This window comes from Camelina sativa, chromosome 8 (genome assembly GCF_030686135.1).
Source record: "Camelina sativa cultivar CO46 ecotype springtype chromosome 8, ASM3068613v1".
In the NCBI taxonomy this organism is placed as follows: domain Eukaryota; kingdom Viridiplantae; phylum Streptophyta; class Magnoliopsida; order Brassicales; family Brassicaceae; genus Camelina; species Camelina sativa.
In genome coordinates this window covers 2,299,361-2,316,951 of record NC_141887.1, presented here as the reverse complement: position 1 = coordinate 2,316,951, position 17,591 = coordinate 2,299,361, and the positions used below count along the sequence as shown (strand labels likewise).

Genomic DNA, 17,591 nt, shown 5'->3' with positions numbered 1-17,591 from the left:
ATTTTCATGCAACATGTCAACACTCCCATATCATTATGTCAGACAAAACTATGAAAAAGAACGATGGCGCCCGAGGCCTTGTCTTTACTTACTTGCTTTGTTTCAGTTAAACGAATATCAATAATGAATTTCACAAGACATTAGGAGTAAGTGAGTTTACCTTTTGGAAATGAGAGATGAGGATGTGTCATATAAATAAGATTTTGATTAATATTTGTATCATGAGACATTGTATAATTGATTCAGATAGAAAAAGAAGAAAAGCCAGCTAAGATAAACCGGGCTTGACCAATCATTATTAAACTAAGCCTTTGGAAGCACGAGCAAGAAACAGATACCTGTTCTATAATCTTTTTGAAACGGTTAAAAAAAACATAAAAAAGAGAAAATGTGTGTTTGTTGATGTTGAAAAGAGAAAAATAAATGTGATCACTTACTCAGGATAAGGCATCTAAACCATAGCTTGTCATGAACTTTTTGATACATGTATTCATCTAACTAAAGTGAACCTTGTTTCCAGGAACTTCCTGACCTATAGTGGAGACTAGTCACAATACAAGTGGACGACTAAACGTAGAAGAGAGGATGTTCTCACTGAAAGGAACTAATTTGTCTAGTCAAATAATGTTATTATTTTGGAACTTGGAAGTCAAGAGGGAATGTCATAAAAAAAAGACTCCATAACACTTGATACATAAAGAGAGTTCCACATTGAAATGTTCAAAAGTGTGTATAGTTTGATTAACAAAAATTGACTAGCAAAGTGCAATCTAGACTTGACGAATAGACCTTCTGCTTCCTCGCAGCCACTAAACTTAATCAAATGAAAAAAAAAGTATTTTCTTGATCATTGCGAAGAAAGTGGGGATAGATCCAAGAAAGAAACAATCATTAAACCGAAACCAAAACTAAGTTACGCTAACGGTCAATATTTACTTGTTTAGTAGCGACAATCATGCTTCGTTAATCATGCAAAACAAGTTCACAACATTAGTCTATGTCAGAATCTCTTGCTTAATCTACTAAATATATCATAACCAATGACCTAATCATCAGCACATTCTATCCGTATTCAAAATTAAATCAACCTAGACGACCGATGGACTGAATTAGTGCTTGTGTGACAATGAATCGCCACAGAATTCTTCAAGAACGTCACTGGGAAGAACGCTCCCTTTCGTGAACACTCTGTTTCCTCGAAAGTCTTTACACATGGCAAAGTGTGGAATGTCAAAAACACAAGTATATTTGGAGTTTAAATAGCACCAAAAAAAGTCTTACATGGTCAAAAACGAAAAACTATAAGCAAACAAGGACCTCTTTGTAAATTAATCAGTTGAGGTAATAATAAAAAATTAGGAGATGCTTAAACTTTAATTAATGACGGAATCTGCTCATCCCGGCGAAAACGCCGATCAAATCTTGCCTGTAAGGTAAATATGACTTTCTTCTCTGAACCACTTCAGGTTTATACGACACCGTTTTATTCTTCCCTTTCACTACCGGCGAGCCATTACCGCTTGTCGAACTCGAAGACCCCTGGCCACCGCCGCCGTCGCTGTGACTTCTTCTTAGAAGATCCTTGAAACTGCACCGTTTGGATGCGCTCGATGTCGAGACGGCTCCGTCGCTGTGGCTTCTCCTCAGAAGCTCCTTGAAACGACACCGTCTCGGCTCGCTGGAGGATTTGCTCTTCGTCTTCAAGCCATCTCCTCTCGCCGGAGACCTGATCGGACTCCAGAAACATCTTCTCGGAGACAAGTTCTCCGAAAAATCGTCAAAATCCGACGATGAATGCGATTGAGACGGCGAAGATACAGGCGGATCAACACTCCATCCACCGTAGAAAAGATTCTTAGACGTGACTCGACCTGCTGCCACGTCATCATCATCGGATAATCGCTTCAAAGTCGTCGTCGGGAAATGGAAGAAGCTCTCGTCACCTAACGGTAATGTTTCGAACTGGAACTCTTTGTCGTTTTCGCCTTCAAGATTAACGGAATAATTATAACTCTCGGACTCGCGGACAACTCTAACGGCGGCTTCGACTAGGTCACCGGAGGCGTAGAAACTGAAGCTAGGGCTAAATGACACCGTAGAGGATAAATCTTGCATTGTCATGATATATGCTCTTCGCTGCTGCTATGTGTGATAAATTCTGTATTCTTGACTCTGTTCATAAACTTGAGACGACTTGACTCTGCTGTGTGTAATTGTGTATATATATAAAATATATGTGATTCGAATGTGCCTGCGTAAGTGTTTACGTATATATAGATGTGATCATGTACAGTTGGTTTACTTGTGCACCAAGAGGAGGCGGCTTTGACAAGGAAACGTAATATATTTCTTGTCTTTTGTTTAAGGATTAGTTACTTTTTTTTTCCTTTTATAAAATAATAATCATCGTGTTTTTAGGAATTGCCGCGTCAAGGCTGACGACTTGGTGGAGACATTTTATAAAAAAAAAAACACAGAAGATTATAAAGTTTTACGGGAAAAATGGTTAAACAAAAAAAAAAAGACAAATGAAATACATTATTGTTACATTTGTTTATAGCTACCGCCATGCTTGAATCCAACAAGAGCAAATCTTAAAAAGATACACCATAGTTTTATAAAATTTTTGATTATGTTGAAGTTGAACGTAATTTCCAAATCACAACTACTTTTGCATATATACCAAATTATTATATTTGGTCGACTTAACTGTTAGATGATTTTATAATTCCAAATTTTGTTTGTTTCAAACATTATATTGAAACAGAAGGAGTATTTTTTAATGGATCCTCCATACTATTATTATCTACTATGTTATGCATTCTTGTTCGACTCAAGTTCGGCATAACAAAACAAGCATTAATTAGTCCACTTGTTAGACATTCCCCATCGGTAGACTCTTAGAGGAGTTTTTAGTGTTTTGAAGCAAAAAAATAATTCAGAAGAAAAGAAAAAAATTAAGGGAGCCTCTTAGACCATGGCCAATGGAGCAACCCATATGGATTGCTCAAGCTTAATGGCTTGCTTAACCTGATCAAATGGTCTTTTTCTCAGGAGAAGAGAGCCCTTACTTGTTGATGAATTGTTCCCATCTCCAATTTTGAAATGAAAAATCAAAGGCTCTTGATCATCATCAGATAACAAAACACTTTTGTGCTGAGATCAAATGTAATCTCAGGCCATTGATCTGATAGATAACAAATACCTTCTACAACTCCTAAAACCACTCTTAACCTTCTTCTCCATGACATAGCCGATGAAGAACTTAACCAAGTCTCAACAGTTTCTCCTTGAGTCCACTCTGTAACCAAAGCTCTCAAGTTTCTGCTATTACACCAACCCAAAACTCTTACCAAGTTCTTGTGTACAAGAACTTGTAACTTCGCCGACAAGTTCTTGGAAAATAATCAGGTCTCTTGATACATAACAAACCAAAGCAAAAACAGAGCAATCGTTTGCAGACAATCGTTGTGCGGCTTGACATCTTTGTTTCCTGGTTAAAAGTAAACATGTAAGAGTCTGTTATATTATGATGACACTTGCAGACAATGAATCTCGGTTTCACTACATTCAAATGCCTAATCGCGTGTTTGAAGGCAACAAGTATAACAACGCCATCTAAGTTTATATATCTCGGAAGCAATTCATAACTGCAGAACGTTTCAATGACGAGTCCTGGTAAGTAGTATCACAAAAGAAAACACAATCTCACTAACAGACCAACCAAAACTAAAAAAGCTTAGCTTTTGTGACAGAACTTGCATAACACAAACAAACAGATACATGTACGCTAGTCACAATAAGAGTTGACATGTTCACTTCTTCTTGCAGAAATGTATCTTGGGAATTCAGCTTTTACAAAGAAAAGAAAACAGAAAGGAAAACATATATGTTGAATAGCTCTTTTTCATGTTTATTATCTAAAAACATTGAAATCAGTCGATTTCAAACTAAGACCAGAACTTAGACCAAGTCATTCAAACTAAGAACCAAACAGTAGCATCAACAACATGAAATCCCTATATTTATCTCAAATCTATATCCAATCAAATGCAAGATAAGAGCTTAAGAAGTGTACCTATGAATCTATGATGTGCCGCGTGAGCCAAGGAGAACTAAGATCACAGAGCTGGGATATTTCCAAGCAAACAATGCAAACTAAAATCCACCAGGCAACTTAGATACCTTTCCTAACCTGCATACTCTCCTCGTTCAGAGCAGAACCAGGGACATTCTCAGGTCCAGGGACAGATATAGCAGCAACCATCAGCGGAAGTAAATGAGGATCTCAACCACAATGAACCGCAGTTTGTTTCGAAGGTTCACCAAGCTCTTCCTGCAAATTAGAAAAATAACGATGGATTCATACCCAATTATCCACTAAGTCGAATCCAAGAACTACATCAGCCAATTTCCATTTTAATAAGAAAAACAAACATGTAAATCAGAGGATTAAGGTTTGGAGACATAACAAAGATCAGAGAAAGGAAGAAGAGAAGAGAAGGAACCATTCTTATCGGGAACAGACAAAGTGGTGATGGTGAATCGATTAATTTCTACAGATTTGAGGTTAATCGCATGCCAATCGCCTTTAGTCGAGAGAGAAAAAAAAAGAGAGATTGTCGCGAAAAGAAAGAAGAAAAATGAGAAAAAAAAATTTGTTTTTTATAATTAAGCAACACCCAATCAGAAGTTGCCACGTATCGTGCTTCAAGGGTTCTTCCGATGCTCGTCTGAGCAACGATTCTCAGCATATTGGGGCTTTTTTTTTGTTTTTGATTTATTTTTGGGTTAGAAATTGTTTCAGCAACCCAATAAAAATTACTAGTGGCTATGCTCTTATATAGTATACCCGATTTTGTTCTAAGAGACGCTACATGTCTTGTTTTTGGTTGGCCGAACATAATAATACAAAAGAAAAAAAAAATCTTCTAAACTCGATTTCTTTTCCTCTCTTTCTCTTTCTCTCGCGATATGCTGAAACGACAAAGGAATTTGGAATCAGAAGGAAGGGTTTGGAATTGATTGATCTGGAATCAGAGGAAGGGCTTGGAATCGTGATTAGTGTTTTATGATTAGGATTCTTTGATTTTCGATCGCAAATTAGGGTTATGTGATGTTTGTTAGAAAATTAGCTAACATAGCAAGCCTCAAGAAAATAACAGCTCTGATTCATTTTCTTTTAAGTGTTTGTGTGATTCAACGAGTTTTTTTTTCGATTTGATTGATCAGGTGACTCCTGCTTCGGCTTTTGGTTTGGGTCTCGTCTACGGGAACATGAAGCTCAAGGTCTTGAAGGTGAAAATTTTCTATCTTCACTTTTGTTGTGTCATCTAATTCTGATTAGATTGCTCTTTAACTGCTGTGAAACTGCAATATTGTGTCTGTAGTTTGATCTCGAAAAGGTTATGATTGATTCTGATTCTTTTTGTTCATCATCTGTTGATTGTGACATTTGAATTTGGTGACTTGATATTTCGAGTTTGGTGGCTACACATAACTCGAGCGAGTGAGCAAAGTTTTGTTTGTTGGCCTGATACGTTATTGTGTTCCCATCATTTTAAAGCTCTCTTTAGTCAAAGTTGTGAATTGCAGAATGCTGCTTTGCTCCTTTGTTAGTTTTGTTTTCAGCTAGTCCACTGAGTAGCCTTATTTAAAAGCTCTCTGGCCTTATAAGTCTAATGAAATAGAAGTCATTCTCTCTTTTATTCTATTTGGTTCTTCCTCAATCTAATATATCTCAGCTGTTGTTTCTAGGGAGGTGATCCTTCTCAACAGCAGAATCATGCTCTGTAGGTTAGTCATTATACGGGTTACGTTCGGATTCAAATTGAAGAGAAGTGATGGATTCGATTGAAGCTTTCTGATGATTGGTTTCTCCAACAGGTACGCCGTGATTCTTTTGGCTGCTTCTTGGTCTGAGATCAAAACCGGAGATTTCTGATTCTGTGTTACAATGTTGAAGAGTCGTGAGAGTTTGTGAGAAGACATAGTTCTCACTTCTTTGTTCATGATTTAACTCTTCTCTTCACTTCCCCTAACAATGCCACATCCATTATATATAGCTGACTCTTTGATATTTTTACTATTATGGCTTCGGCAGGCTTCCTGTTCTTGGTAGAGTTTTTAACATTCTCCGTGAATATAATCCGGAGCTTGCTGGAGATAGGCGTCGTACAATTATGAGACCTCATGAGGTTCTTCGTGAAGGGACAAAGAAGATAGTGTTTGACAACTTTATGAACCTTTGCAAGACGTACGAGCAAACCCCTCCTTGTCTTCCTCTTCAAATTTGTTTAATCATAATTAAAAATACTTGTATATTTTGATGGCTTATGACATATATATATTATCTGCATTGAAAAAAATCAGGATGCATCGTCAACCAGATCATGTCATGACTTTCTTGGTCGCTGAGTTGGGTACTAGCGATTCGCTTGATGGGCAGAGTGGCTGGCCAGTCACCCTAACAGTATGGGTGACGGGTGACGGGTTATGCTAACAGTAAAAATATCAAAGACAACATCAAGACTGATGAACCCAAGCAAGAACAGGAAGCCTGCCGAAGCAACTGAGGTAATTCACCTTAATATGAAGTGTATGAATTGTCCTTGCTGGATCAAAGCTCAATGTTGTTTTGGTTGTTTGTTCATTCATAACTAATGAAGTTGAATGAGATTAGATTCAAAAAACTAGATTTAAAAAAATAAGAGACTCAAAATTTTTTCCTACCATTGGAGATGATGATTTTAATTATAATCTCAAGGATTCTTATTTTATAAACAGTACATAATATAATCATCAAAAATTACAACAGTACATAAAAGACTAAAAATTAAAACCCACCGATAATCTTGCTCTTAATATCCATCTCCTCGAACAAGATCATTATTGAACATTATATTGGCATGTTCTCTTGATCTACATGCGTATGTATATTCATGTATGGAGAAATTTTTAGAGCATATATAATTTTTTCTTCAAAATAGACAATCTCAGCAGATAGTATACGTATATATGCATGAAAGTTTCTTTCTATATACACACATGGTAGATTGAATTCTCTGCTTTATTCTTGTAGAATTTGCAGATTACATTGATTATTGATATTGAACATACTAGAGTTTAAACGAGGATACTGAACATAGTAGAGTTGTGGATCATAACATACTAGGGTTTGAACGAGGATACTGAACATAGTAGAGTTGTGGATTATAATTTTTTCACTTATACTGGACGTACGTGTTGATGTAAGAAATCGACAATATAAATAATACGAATATTAATGAGAATAAATCGAACTGGTCCTTTTATTAACGTAGAATTCGAGAGAAGGGTTTACAGAAAATGCAATCAAAGCTCTAAGCGCAATTAATACGAATGTAAAAGCACTTTTCTCTCTGATTGCCAAGATTTCGGATCCAAGACTCTAACAATAACCTCTGATATTTATAGTGGGCCACTGACCTAGAATTCCCTACATAAAATAACCATTTTGCTCCTGGGGCAAAATGGGCCAAATCCAAAACTTTAAACCATAAACTTCTTAGAAATCTTCTGTTGGGCTTCATGAACTGTTTGGGGCCAGTATCGAACAGTACCTATGTGTTATTGTTTATTAAAAGCTATGATTTTTTTAAAAAAACATTAAAGAAGCAATTTATAATTAAGGATTATTCCGAATTCTAATCATCATAACGTGTTTTAACCACTCGTACTAATTAATATCTGCAGTGCATATATAGTCCGATTTGAACAATAGATTTAATCAGAACGCGAATAGACCTAGTTTAATTAATATCTAATTGTTTATATATACTTTAGGTTACACCTAGAAGAACCCCATATTTGTGGTCGCATTTAAATATGTTAAAGCATATATGAAAAGAGTTATTTCCATCATAAAAAGTATACAATTATAATCTGAGAATATTGTTGTCCATGTTATTTTCCAAGCACATGCGAAGAAAGATATTAGGAAATTGCAATCAACTTTTCTTTTTTTTTTCCCCTTCAATTCTTTTGAACTGTAATAAAGTTTAATTTTGTCAACATCAACCGTGAGTTGTAATAAAACTTATGCAAAACTATTTGACTTCAGTTAAATTATTAGTTTTTTTTTTCTTCGCTAATTAGAAATTTTTTTGTAACGAATTTTGTTTTAATTACTTTAACCAAAGACTTGGTTTGGTTGTTCCTTTGGTTATTATTGGCTTATATAAATAAAATAGTTATCGTGAAAGCAATTTCCACCCAATCAAGACAAGGGGTTGACCCCAGCAACACCTCCTCCTTGTGAATCAATCATGAATCATCTCTTCGCCAGCCCGATATGTTCTACTTCTTTTTTTTTCTTTTTCGTTGTTCTTAATTTAGAGTATCGGTACGATATTTGTCGACTCACAGAACCGGAACCGAAAGTTCGGTTTAGCACTGGGTAAACTGGCTAGGTCATGATAATTCGATTACTACATCAATTTGAAAATGAAATAGTTTTGGTAAATTGTATATATGTAGGTTCTATTCGATCTCATCTAGGAATGACATTAATAGTACTCACATAAATTGACTATGCTAAACATTTTTTTTAATTTTAATATTGTGAATCACAACAAATCATTTTACTTACACCACTATACATATATATGATTTTTTTTTTTTTTCAAAATAACATATATTCATGTTAACTTTTGAAAATCGATATGATATATATATATATATAAATTTGATATAAATATTCCGGACTAACAAATGACTTTCACAAAATTTATAGTGATAGTCATAAATTTTTGAAATATAATACAAGAAATTATAAAAAATACTATTTAACATCTAAAGTGAAAAAGGTCCAACCGTCCAATTCGACTAATATTCTGAATTGGTAAATCTGAACCGAAAACCGGTAAACAATTTAAACCAGTAAACACGGTTATTGATACTGCTGACACGGTTAAACCGTTTCTCTAAGCTTCCCCCTCGAGATTCTTTCTGCTAAGCAAAAACCAGACGACAGAAAAGCTAACGCCAACGCAAAGAAGAGGAAGAGGAGGACTGGAGAGGAAAGAAGAAGTCGATAACGAGAAGATTAGAAAGCGAGAGATTCTTAAATTTTATTATCGTGCTTCCAATTCAAATCATGTTGTCTCCTTTTAGCGGATCGATCGCTGATTATTATTAAGCTCCGCCGCAATCGACGGCGGTGTCTACGTCGCTTTCGTTTTCTGCATATTAGAAGGAGCAGCAGCAGCAAGGAGAACTCAGCTTAAGTTAAGCCGCCTTTGATTTGACTTGAGGTCAGCGTTGTTTCTTCTCCCAGATTTGTTTTTTTCTTTCTTTTTGCTTTCGAATTCGAATTCGTTTCTGTAATGGTAGGATTTTTCAGATTTTGTTTCTCTTCCTCATCTCTATTTAGTTTATATTTCCATGATTAGTTTTTTTTTTTTCGATTTCTCAAATCTGACTGAGAGATATGGTGATGATCAATTGTGCGGCGTAGAAGAAATCTCAATGCGCTTCTATATTTGTAGATGTCTGGTTAAAAATTTTGCGTAAATCGAATTCTTTAAGTTGTTTAGCAACGAGAACGAATGTGGAAACTATGAGTTATAAAATTGGTATCAAATTGTACATTATAGATGCTTGTGTCGCAAAAGAAGATGTTTCTGAGTTGATTGATAGGTTTTTCGGATTTTGGATTCCGCTGTGCTATCAATTTTGAATGACATGAATACTTGTTCTTCATTTTGACTGGAATCGCTCTGTTGCGCAGATACGGTTTATGTTTTTTGGGGGTGTTTATGGCATTGATGATGTTTCCGCATTTGCTCGGCCTTGAAGAATAGTAAAATGCTGGCGAATTGGAAGAAACCACACACAATTTGATGCTCTCGTTTGTCGACCTCTCTTGTAAATTTCTTGAAACATAACGGGGTCGAAGGTGTGTAGCATATCCAACAAGACGATAAAATTATGGAGTCGGTTTCAGAGAAAAAGTTTCCTCTCAATGCAAAAGATTACAAGTTATGTGAAGAAATTGGAGATGGTGTCAGTGCGACTGTGCACCGAGCTTTGTGTATACCTCTTAATGTGGTTGTTGCTATCAAGGTTCTTGATCTGGAAAAGTGCAACAACGATCTGGTACGTCTTTGCCAGTGCACTTTTCGAATATAATTTCTCTAGTCTTCTCGTGTTATTATTTTATCTATTTCATGGTTTACCACTGCATATAGCGAGTCTAATCGTAGTTCAATTGCCTTAGAACACCTTATTAATCTGTCACATTGTACTTATGAACACCATGGATTTCGTGTCTCTGTTGATCCGAATGAATAAGAACTGAATTGTTTGTAGGATGGGATCCGGAGAGAAGTGCAAACAATGAGTCTGATCAACCATCCAAATGTGTTGCAAGCTCATTGCTCATTTACCACTGGACACCAGCTTTGGGTTGTGATGCCTTACATGGCTGGAGGATCCTGTCTCCATATAATAAAGTCTTCGTATCAAGATGGATTTGAGGAACCTGTTATCGCTACTTTACTTCGTGAGACTCTGAAAGCTCTTGTATATCTTCATGCTCATGGGCATATTCATAGGGATGTGAAGGTATATGCTTGCATTATCTTCTTGTAGTATAATACATTCCTCAATTGTCGCTCGATGAATGCTGTTTTGGTTGATTGCTCTCCTCTATTAAGTGGTGGGAATGTGTTATCGTCTTTATCAATACATATGGCGTCCTTTGCAGGCTGGAAACATTTTATTGGACTCCAATGGTGCCGTTAAGTTAGCAGACTTTGGAGTATCAGCTTGCATGTTTGATACAGGAGATAGACAACGTTCCAGAAATACATTTGTTGGGACTCCATGCTGGTACTCTTTAGTAATGCCATGTTCTGTGGACACATGCAAATACATCTTAGACAAAAATTCTGATTAATGCTTGTTTCTGCACAGGATGGCTCCTGAAGTCATGCAGCAATTACATGGATATGATTTCAAGTAAGCGAATATAAATTCTAAATTCTGCATTTATACTAAAAAAATTACTTCCCCACCATGTTAAGCAGGTGTTTTGTCTAATATATTTCCCTGTCACAGAGCAGATGTATGGTCATTTGGAATAACGGCACTTGAACTGGCACATGGCCATGCTCCATTTTCCAAGTATCCGCCAATGAAGGTAAAGTTATGATGATGTTATTTGGTTTTTATTAATCTTCACTGCTCTCCGCTACTTATTTGTGTATTTTCATTTTCTGATAATCACCGGTAGGTTTTGCTGATGACGTTACAAAATGCACCTCCTGGACTTGACTACGAGAGAGACAAAAGATTCTCAAAAGTGCGTGAGTGGTCACAGTTTGTATGTATAATTTTAGCTTGTCGTGTTTTCTTTCCTTAATGGTTGCTTTGCCTTAACAGGCCTTCAAGGAAATGGTGGGTACATGCCTGGTGAAGGACCCAAAGAAGCGTCCAACTTCAGAAAAACTTTTGAAACACCCTTTTTTCAAACAAGCACGTCCAGCTGATTACCTGGTTAAAACAATTCTAAATGGTCTTCCTCCATTAGGTGATCGCTATAGACAAATAAAGGTCTCTGGCCTATCCTCCAAACTCATTATGTCTCACGCTGAGAAGGAAATTGCTGGAAAAGCTTGATTGATATGTGAATTCTTTCTTTCAGTCAAAGGAAGCTGATCTCCTAATGCAAAACAAATCTGAATATGAAGCGCACTTATCACAGGCAAGGATTAGGACTCACACCCCTCTTCTGGACAATATTCTTCATTAAGTCTTTAAGCTGCTAAATTTTTTAGCCTGAGAAATGCAAAAAACATCTTCTCGTAGTTAAGTTTAATTATGTGTTTGAATTAATTTTAAAATAACTTTCTAATTCTCTGCAGCAAGAATATATAAGGGGAATAAGCGCTTGGAATTTTAATCTCGAGGACCTAAAAACTCAAGCTGCCCTTGTAAGTTAATAGTTTTTCTAATTTAATTATATAGGATAGGGGACTAATTTTGCTAGCCTTGTAGATCTCGGATGATGATAGTTCACATGCTGAAGAGCCCGACTTCAACCGAAAGCAATGTGAAAGACAGGAAGAATCTGTACTTTCCCCAGAAAGGGCGAGCAGCTCAGCAACAGCTCCTAGTCAGGATGTATGATCTAAAACGATTCTCTATACTCTTATCTGCCTGTTTTTGGGAATCCATATATGGTGATCTTTTGTCAACTCAACAGGTCTTGCTTTGTTTCCTTTTTTCTTTTCAGGACGAACTGAACGATATTCATGATCTAGATAGTTCTTTCGCCTCATTTCCAATCAAGCCTCTTCAAGCACTCAAGTACATCACATTCTCTATGTCTCTATTTTCTAGGTCCTACATGTTAGGATATTATCGTATTGAAACTCTATACGCACCTGGCACATATGATGGTTTCATTGAGTAATATAACAGTTTGATAAATGTGCTCCAAGGGTTTCTGTATAGTATTGAATAGCTACAACGTGTTTAAATTTTAAACGAAGGATTAAACTTTATTCTCTACCTGTGCGATGATGCAGAGGCTGCTTTGATATCAACGAGGACGAGGATAACGCAACTACTCCTGATTGGAAAGAAGCAAATCTAGTAAATTCTGGACAACAGCTTGTAACAAAGGCTTCCACAGGATCTCTGGCCAATACCACGAATGAAGAGGACACTGCAGCGCAAAACACTTCATTACCACGTCATGTCATTCCCGAACAGAAAAAGTTTTTGAGCGGTTCAATTATACCAGAGAGTACCTTTTCTCCCAAAAGAATCACAAATGATGCTGACAGGTTAGGATTCTCAGTACTTATTTTAGTGTTTCAACCTATGTAAGCATGCTTCATTGACTTTGAAGCTCTTGCTCTATGCACTTGAATGATGAGTTAATGTTAGAAGCCACTTTGACTTACTTCTGCAGGGAGTTTCAACAGCGTAGATATCAAACAGAACGGAGCTACAGTGGATCATTGTATCGCACAAAGAGAGATTCCTGTAACCTCCCATCTGCTCATTAGTCATTAGTCTACATGTAATTCGTGTGGATTCTTCAATTTAAATATGTTTTTATGTAGTGGACGAGACGACAGAAGTCCCGCATGTGGAGCACAAGGGACGGTTTAAGGTCACATCAGCAGATCTGAGTCCTAAGGTATAACAAGTACTGTAGTCTATATGCTTATTAATTTTCTTTGAAACTATATAGTCTTTCCAGAGAAAAAGAGCAATGCGTGGAACACTTTTAATTATGTCTGAGAAAACTGAAGATGTGTTTCTGTTTTTGGTACAATTAGGGACCAACAAACTCTATACTCACACCATTTGGTGGAGGTTCAAGCAGCCCGAGCTCCCTCAATGCTACGTCGGCCTCAATCCTCCCATCAGTTCAGTCGATTTTGCAGCAAAACGCCATGCAACGGGTAAATTTTAAAACCATAAGGAAAATTACTTTTACAGTCATTACTCGCGTTAGTTAAATACTCTTCTCGTGGCAGGAAGAGATTTTGAGACTAATCAAATACGTGGAGCAAACCTCTGGTACTAATAACTCTATCATCAGATTGATTTCCCTAGGATCTTATATTCCGTTTTTTTTTGAAGAACTCAACATAAATGATCTGAGTTTGTTTTTGTCCCCATTTCGTAGCCAAGCAACCTGGATCACCTGAGACAAGCGTCGATGAGCTATTGCAGGTAAAAGAAGAAAAAAAAAGGATATTGTTTTTAAATTTGTCATCAAATCAGATCATATTCATATATATTATTTGAATATTCACTAAACCGAATTTGATATCATCTCTATGTAGACACCTCCTGCAACGCCACGAGAGAGAGAACTCCAGTCCCAAGTCATGCTACTACAACAAAGGTACATATTGTAGCCATCTCTTTCCTTCACCAAAATCCTGTTAAAACGTTCCTGTTGTTACTTAACATCAACAGTAGATTACTAGTTTTCTTTACATCTTTTTGTTCTTACAGCTTTTCGAGCCTAACAGAAGAACTAAAGAGACAAAAGCAGAGAAATGGGCAGGTTTGTCTTATGAGATCATATAAAATTCATTCACTATCAATTGCTTTTGAGATAGGATCTTATAAACATATATGCAGTAATGAATAAACAAACTTAGTAATTTACCAATTGCCCAGATTTTGAGATACAAACTTCACATTGTCATCGTACTAAATGATAATCTTTTGCTTATACTCTGCAGTTGGAGAATCAGTTGAACGCATTAACACACAGGAATGATTGAGTCTCATAAATCATCTGCGACAAGAACAACACAAGTCACAGGCTCAGGGATGAAACTAGAAATCTTTGAGCAAAAACACAAAGTTCCCTTTCACGGCAAAGAAGAAAGAGAGAAAATTGTGTGTTCTATATTTATTGGCTGTATAATTTATTTGACAAGTTCCTTGTTATTATGTGCCATCTGCGACAACGTTTTTCTTCTTTTTGGGGAGGTTATCCCAGTTTGCCTTTTTAGCAACCTATGTGTGTGTGATCTATGATGTGCTATGAAAACAAAAACACTATTATTTTGTTTAATTATGTTTCTTTGTGAAGAAGATGTAATTGTGGTTGTATGAAAAGTACTTTAATAATTAACATAACTTGTCCAAAACTCCCCTTGCTAATTATATCAACCAAGAATGTAAAACATAAAACATCTTATCGCTATTCTCTTCTAAACTGATACAAAAATTGCATTACCAAATGCGATTCTTAATCACAGTCGCAACTATTTCCTTCAACGTCTCCTACAAAAAAAAAAAGAACACACACACAGAATCTCTAAGTACAATTGTTTTCTTTCTCTTTTTGTAAATGATTCTAGGAATCAAATAAAAGTTTCTAAGAAAATGTTATGTACCGAAGAATGATCTTTGAGGCCCAGTGAGAGAACCAGAGGCTTCGAGGGAACAACAGAACTGAAGAATTTAATAGAGATTGCATCACTCAGGTAACAAAAAAAAAAGAAAAAAAAAAAAGGAATGAGAAAGATGAGAGAGGACCTTATGTGTTCAATGAGTCTTCGAGCAGTTGCTGTCAACATTGGCTTCAAGAAACATCAGAATGGGCAAAAACATGTTTCAGTTAGCTGATATGAAAATTATGAATGTACTAAAGTAGGATATGAATCATATCAAATCATATGATTTTTTTTTTTACCTCATCTCGCTTTCCGAATATCACTGAAACACTAAATGTTGGTTCAACAGACATCCCTTCTTCCTTCCTGTCAACAAAGAAACACATTACTCAGAGAACCAATATAGATCATCGCTAAAGTGATAGACTGAGCAAATCAAGAACACGCAAATTTCATTCCTCAAGAATAATCTTAGAAGCATGAACAACAACTAATTCAGATTATATTGAGAGTAAAGAACAAATTCAAGAACACTACTACTCAAGATCATTCCATAAGAAGAAGCATCATTAGGCATCATATAACTCAGATGTCACCCCTGAAGAAGAAGAAGAAGAAACAAAAACAGTAGAATGATGAAATTATATGATGAGAGAGACCTTGCGTGCAATATAGTTCCCAAGGCTCCAATCTGTGTTGCAATGACCTGAAAAACAAAAGTGAGAGGTTCAGAGAGACATAAACTACTATGATGACTTAAAAACATCAAAAATAAGTAAACCTCAGCATTCATACACACACACACACATAGAAGAATAGAATACTCACAAGGATATGATCTTCATAGCTGCAGATCACAATCTCTGTCTTGTTTCCCTTTCAAAACAAACACTATAAAAATTACTCTCTCGAGAGAGAGATCTGACTCTGTTTTTTTTATCTCGGCAAAATCCCAATGAAAAATTATTTCGATAGATTTTTTTCAAAATTACCTTACTTTCGAAGGAGATCTTTCTATGGCGCACAGGAAAATTAGTGTCTAAGCTTTCCATTCTCAGTCTTTGCTCTTCTTCTTCTTCTTCTTCTTCTTCTTCTTCTTCCTCCGGAGAACTTCACCCGACGAGAAGAGAGAGAAGCAAAAAGCGTTTTGGTCTCCGGTCAAAAAAACGGCAACGTTTGGAGAAAAGCTCTTAAGAGATATTAAGCCCCTAGTCAAGAAGTCCACTAACACTTGATAACAAAAAGCCCAATAATCCTTTTTTCTCTATGATTTCCTTTTTATACGACGATGAATAATAAATAAATTGGATTTGAACCCCTTTTTTTTTTCTAACCAACCCGAAAAGATAACTCTGGGATTTTAAACAGAACCGAAATAACTGAACCGATATTTTTGGTGTTTGGTTCAGTTTCGGTTATGGCGGCTGAACCGATCGGTACAATTTTTTTTCCAAAAAAACCGAAATATTTCGGTTCGGTTTTCGGTTAACCGATTTTTTTTTTTTAACTTTTTTTTTTAAATTTTTTTAGGAAAAAAACTAATAAAACCGAAATTTACCCTAAAATAACCTAATTTACTCTAAAATAACCGAAATAACCGAAACCGAAATAACCGAAATATTTGAAATAAAGCCGAAAAATCCGAAATTATCTCTAAATAACCGAAAAATCTGATTTTTTCATGTTTTTAATCAAATTTCGGTTAATTTCGGTTTTGAAATTTTAAAACCGAATTAACCGAGAAACCGAAATAACCGAACCGAATTCACCGAAATAACCGAAGTCCCATGCCTACGAAAAGATATTGACAATTTTCAATTTAAAATTGGATTTCATTATAGATGATACAAACTCGCAAAAATTTAAACCAAAATTTTTAATTATCTGGATAAAACATAAATCTCGAAACTATTATACCCAAATCGAGCCGATTGAATGTAATCCGAATAACCAAATGCCTAAACTTACCTCTTTGTGGCGTGATTGGTGGACTCTAGAGGTTTTCATTTTTTTCTTAAGTCTTAAAATTTTAAATTTTAACAATCGTACTTTTATTATTTAGCAGCTTTACAAGTCTCCTAATTTTTTTTATCCTATTTTATTTTATTTTGTTCTTGTTACTATCAGTTTTTTTTAATGCCAAAATTTTTAAGAATTTCAAATTTTTTAAATTCATATTATCCAAAGCTTTTAAGTGTGTTTTTTTTTCTCCCTAAAGTATTAGAAGAAAAGTCCAAACTAGGGCTGGGCATTCAGGTAACCCGTTCGGGTTCGGGTATTACCCATTCGGGTTCGGGTAAACGGGTTTAGAAAAATAAAATCCATTGGGTATTTTTAGATATATGGGTTCGGTTCGGTTTGGGTACTATCGGGTTCGGATCGGTTTGGGTTACAAATTTTAGAACCCGATTAGTACTCGAACTACCGGTACCCGAAAAAATATAATTAAATTTAAATAAATTTAGTTAAATTTTGACTTACATAACAAAATATTTTAGATATTTTGATTATTTTTGATATTTAGGTATAAAACTAAATGAAATATTCAAAATTATAATCATAATTTTGGGGTAATTGCATTATATTAATGATAAATATTATAAATTTGTTTATATGTTCGGGTTTAATGGGTACCCAAACGGGTATCGGGTATTACCCGACCCTAACCCGAAC

The 17,591-nt window shown here is 35.7% G+C and overlaps 3 protein-coding genes and 2 long non-coding RNA genes across 15 annotated transcripts; 2 read left to right on the top strand and 3 right to left on the bottom strand.

The window, feature by feature from the left end:
- Positions 1 to 1,228: 1,228 nt before the first annotated feature.
- On the bottom strand, positions 1,229 to 2,357 carry LOC104705750 (uncharacterized). Its single transcript, XM_010421822.2, has one exon. It carries the CDS (start codon positions 2,119 to 2,121, stop codon positions 1,378 to 1,380), a length of 744 nt encoding a protein of 247 aa, XP_010420124.1. The 5' UTR covers positions 2,122 to 2,357; the 3' UTR covers positions 1,229 to 1,377.
- A 484-nt stretch (positions 2,358 to 2,841) lies between these two features.
- Positions 2,842 to 4,645, bottom strand: LOC104705749 (uncharacterized). Of its 2 annotated transcripts, none has more exons than XR_754372.3 (3): positions 4,509 to 4,645; positions 4,079 to 4,336; positions 2,842 to 3,493 (listed from the first exon to the last, which is right to left on the bottom strand). It is a non-coding gene; the product is annotated as an uncharacterized LOC104705749 (long non-coding RNA). The 2 variants fall into 2 exon arrangements; XR_015563187.1 differs by having other exon boundaries at positions 4,079 to 4,398; positions 4,509 to 4,625.
- A 259-nt stretch (positions 4,646 to 4,904) lies between these two features.
- On the top strand, positions 4,905 to 6,759 carry LOC147939598 (uncharacterized). Its single transcript, XR_015563186.1, has 4 exons — positions 4,905 to 5,298; positions 5,758 to 5,886; positions 6,104 to 6,256; positions 6,373 to 6,759. It is a non-coding gene; the product is annotated as an uncharacterized LOC147939598 (long non-coding RNA).
- Positions 6,760 to 8,854: 2,095 nt separating this feature from the next.
- Positions 8,855 to 14,669, top strand: LOC104705748 (serine/threonine-protein kinase BLUS1). Its single transcript, XM_010421821.3, has 21 exons — positions 8,855 to 9,293; positions 9,770 to 10,137; positions 10,351 to 10,605; positions 10,748 to 10,872; positions 10,957 to 11,001; positions 11,101 to 11,182; positions 11,276 to 11,344; positions 11,425 to 11,595; positions 11,687 to 11,746; positions 11,907 to 11,975; positions 12,040 to 12,165; positions 12,278 to 12,351; positions 12,573 to 12,833; positions 12,962 to 13,035; positions 13,116 to 13,192; positions 13,335 to 13,460; positions 13,536 to 13,578; positions 13,688 to 13,734; positions 13,848 to 13,909; positions 14,023 to 14,074; positions 14,256 to 14,669. Exons 2-21 carry the CDS (start codon positions 9,970 to 9,972, stop codon positions 14,295 to 14,297), a joined length of 2,028 nt encoding a protein of 675 aa, XP_010420123.1. The 5' UTR covers positions 8,855 to 9,293; positions 9,770 to 9,969; the 3' UTR covers positions 14,298 to 14,669.
- LOC104705747 (uncharacterized) lies at positions 13,702 to 16,186 on the bottom strand. Of its 10 annotated transcripts, none has more exons than XR_015563184.1 (9): positions 15,911 to 16,186; positions 15,747 to 15,794; positions 15,578 to 15,624; positions 15,218 to 15,284; positions 15,061 to 15,104; positions 14,919 to 14,957; positions 14,759 to 14,805; positions 14,180 to 14,311; positions 13,702 to 13,946 (listed from the first exon to the last, which is right to left on the bottom strand). XR_015563184.1 is itself a non-coding variant. In XM_087460451.1 (8 exons), exons 1-7 carry the CDS (start codon positions 15,968 to 15,970, stop codon positions 14,796 to 14,798), a joined length of 315 nt encoding a protein of 104 aa, XP_087316577.1. In that variant the 5' UTR covers positions 15,971 to 16,186; the 3' UTR covers positions 14,085 to 14,311; positions 14,759 to 14,795. The 10 variants fall into 10 exon arrangements, 6 of the variants coding, with proteins under 6 accessions (XP_087316577.1, XP_087316578.1, XP_087316575.1 ...); XR_015563182.1 differs by having other exon boundaries at positions 14,919 to 14,976; positions 15,911 to 16,169; XR_015563183.1 differs by having other exon boundaries at positions 14,180 to 14,249; positions 14,919 to 14,976; positions 15,911 to 16,169.
- Between the last annotated feature and the right edge of the window lie 1,405 nt (positions 16,187 to 17,591).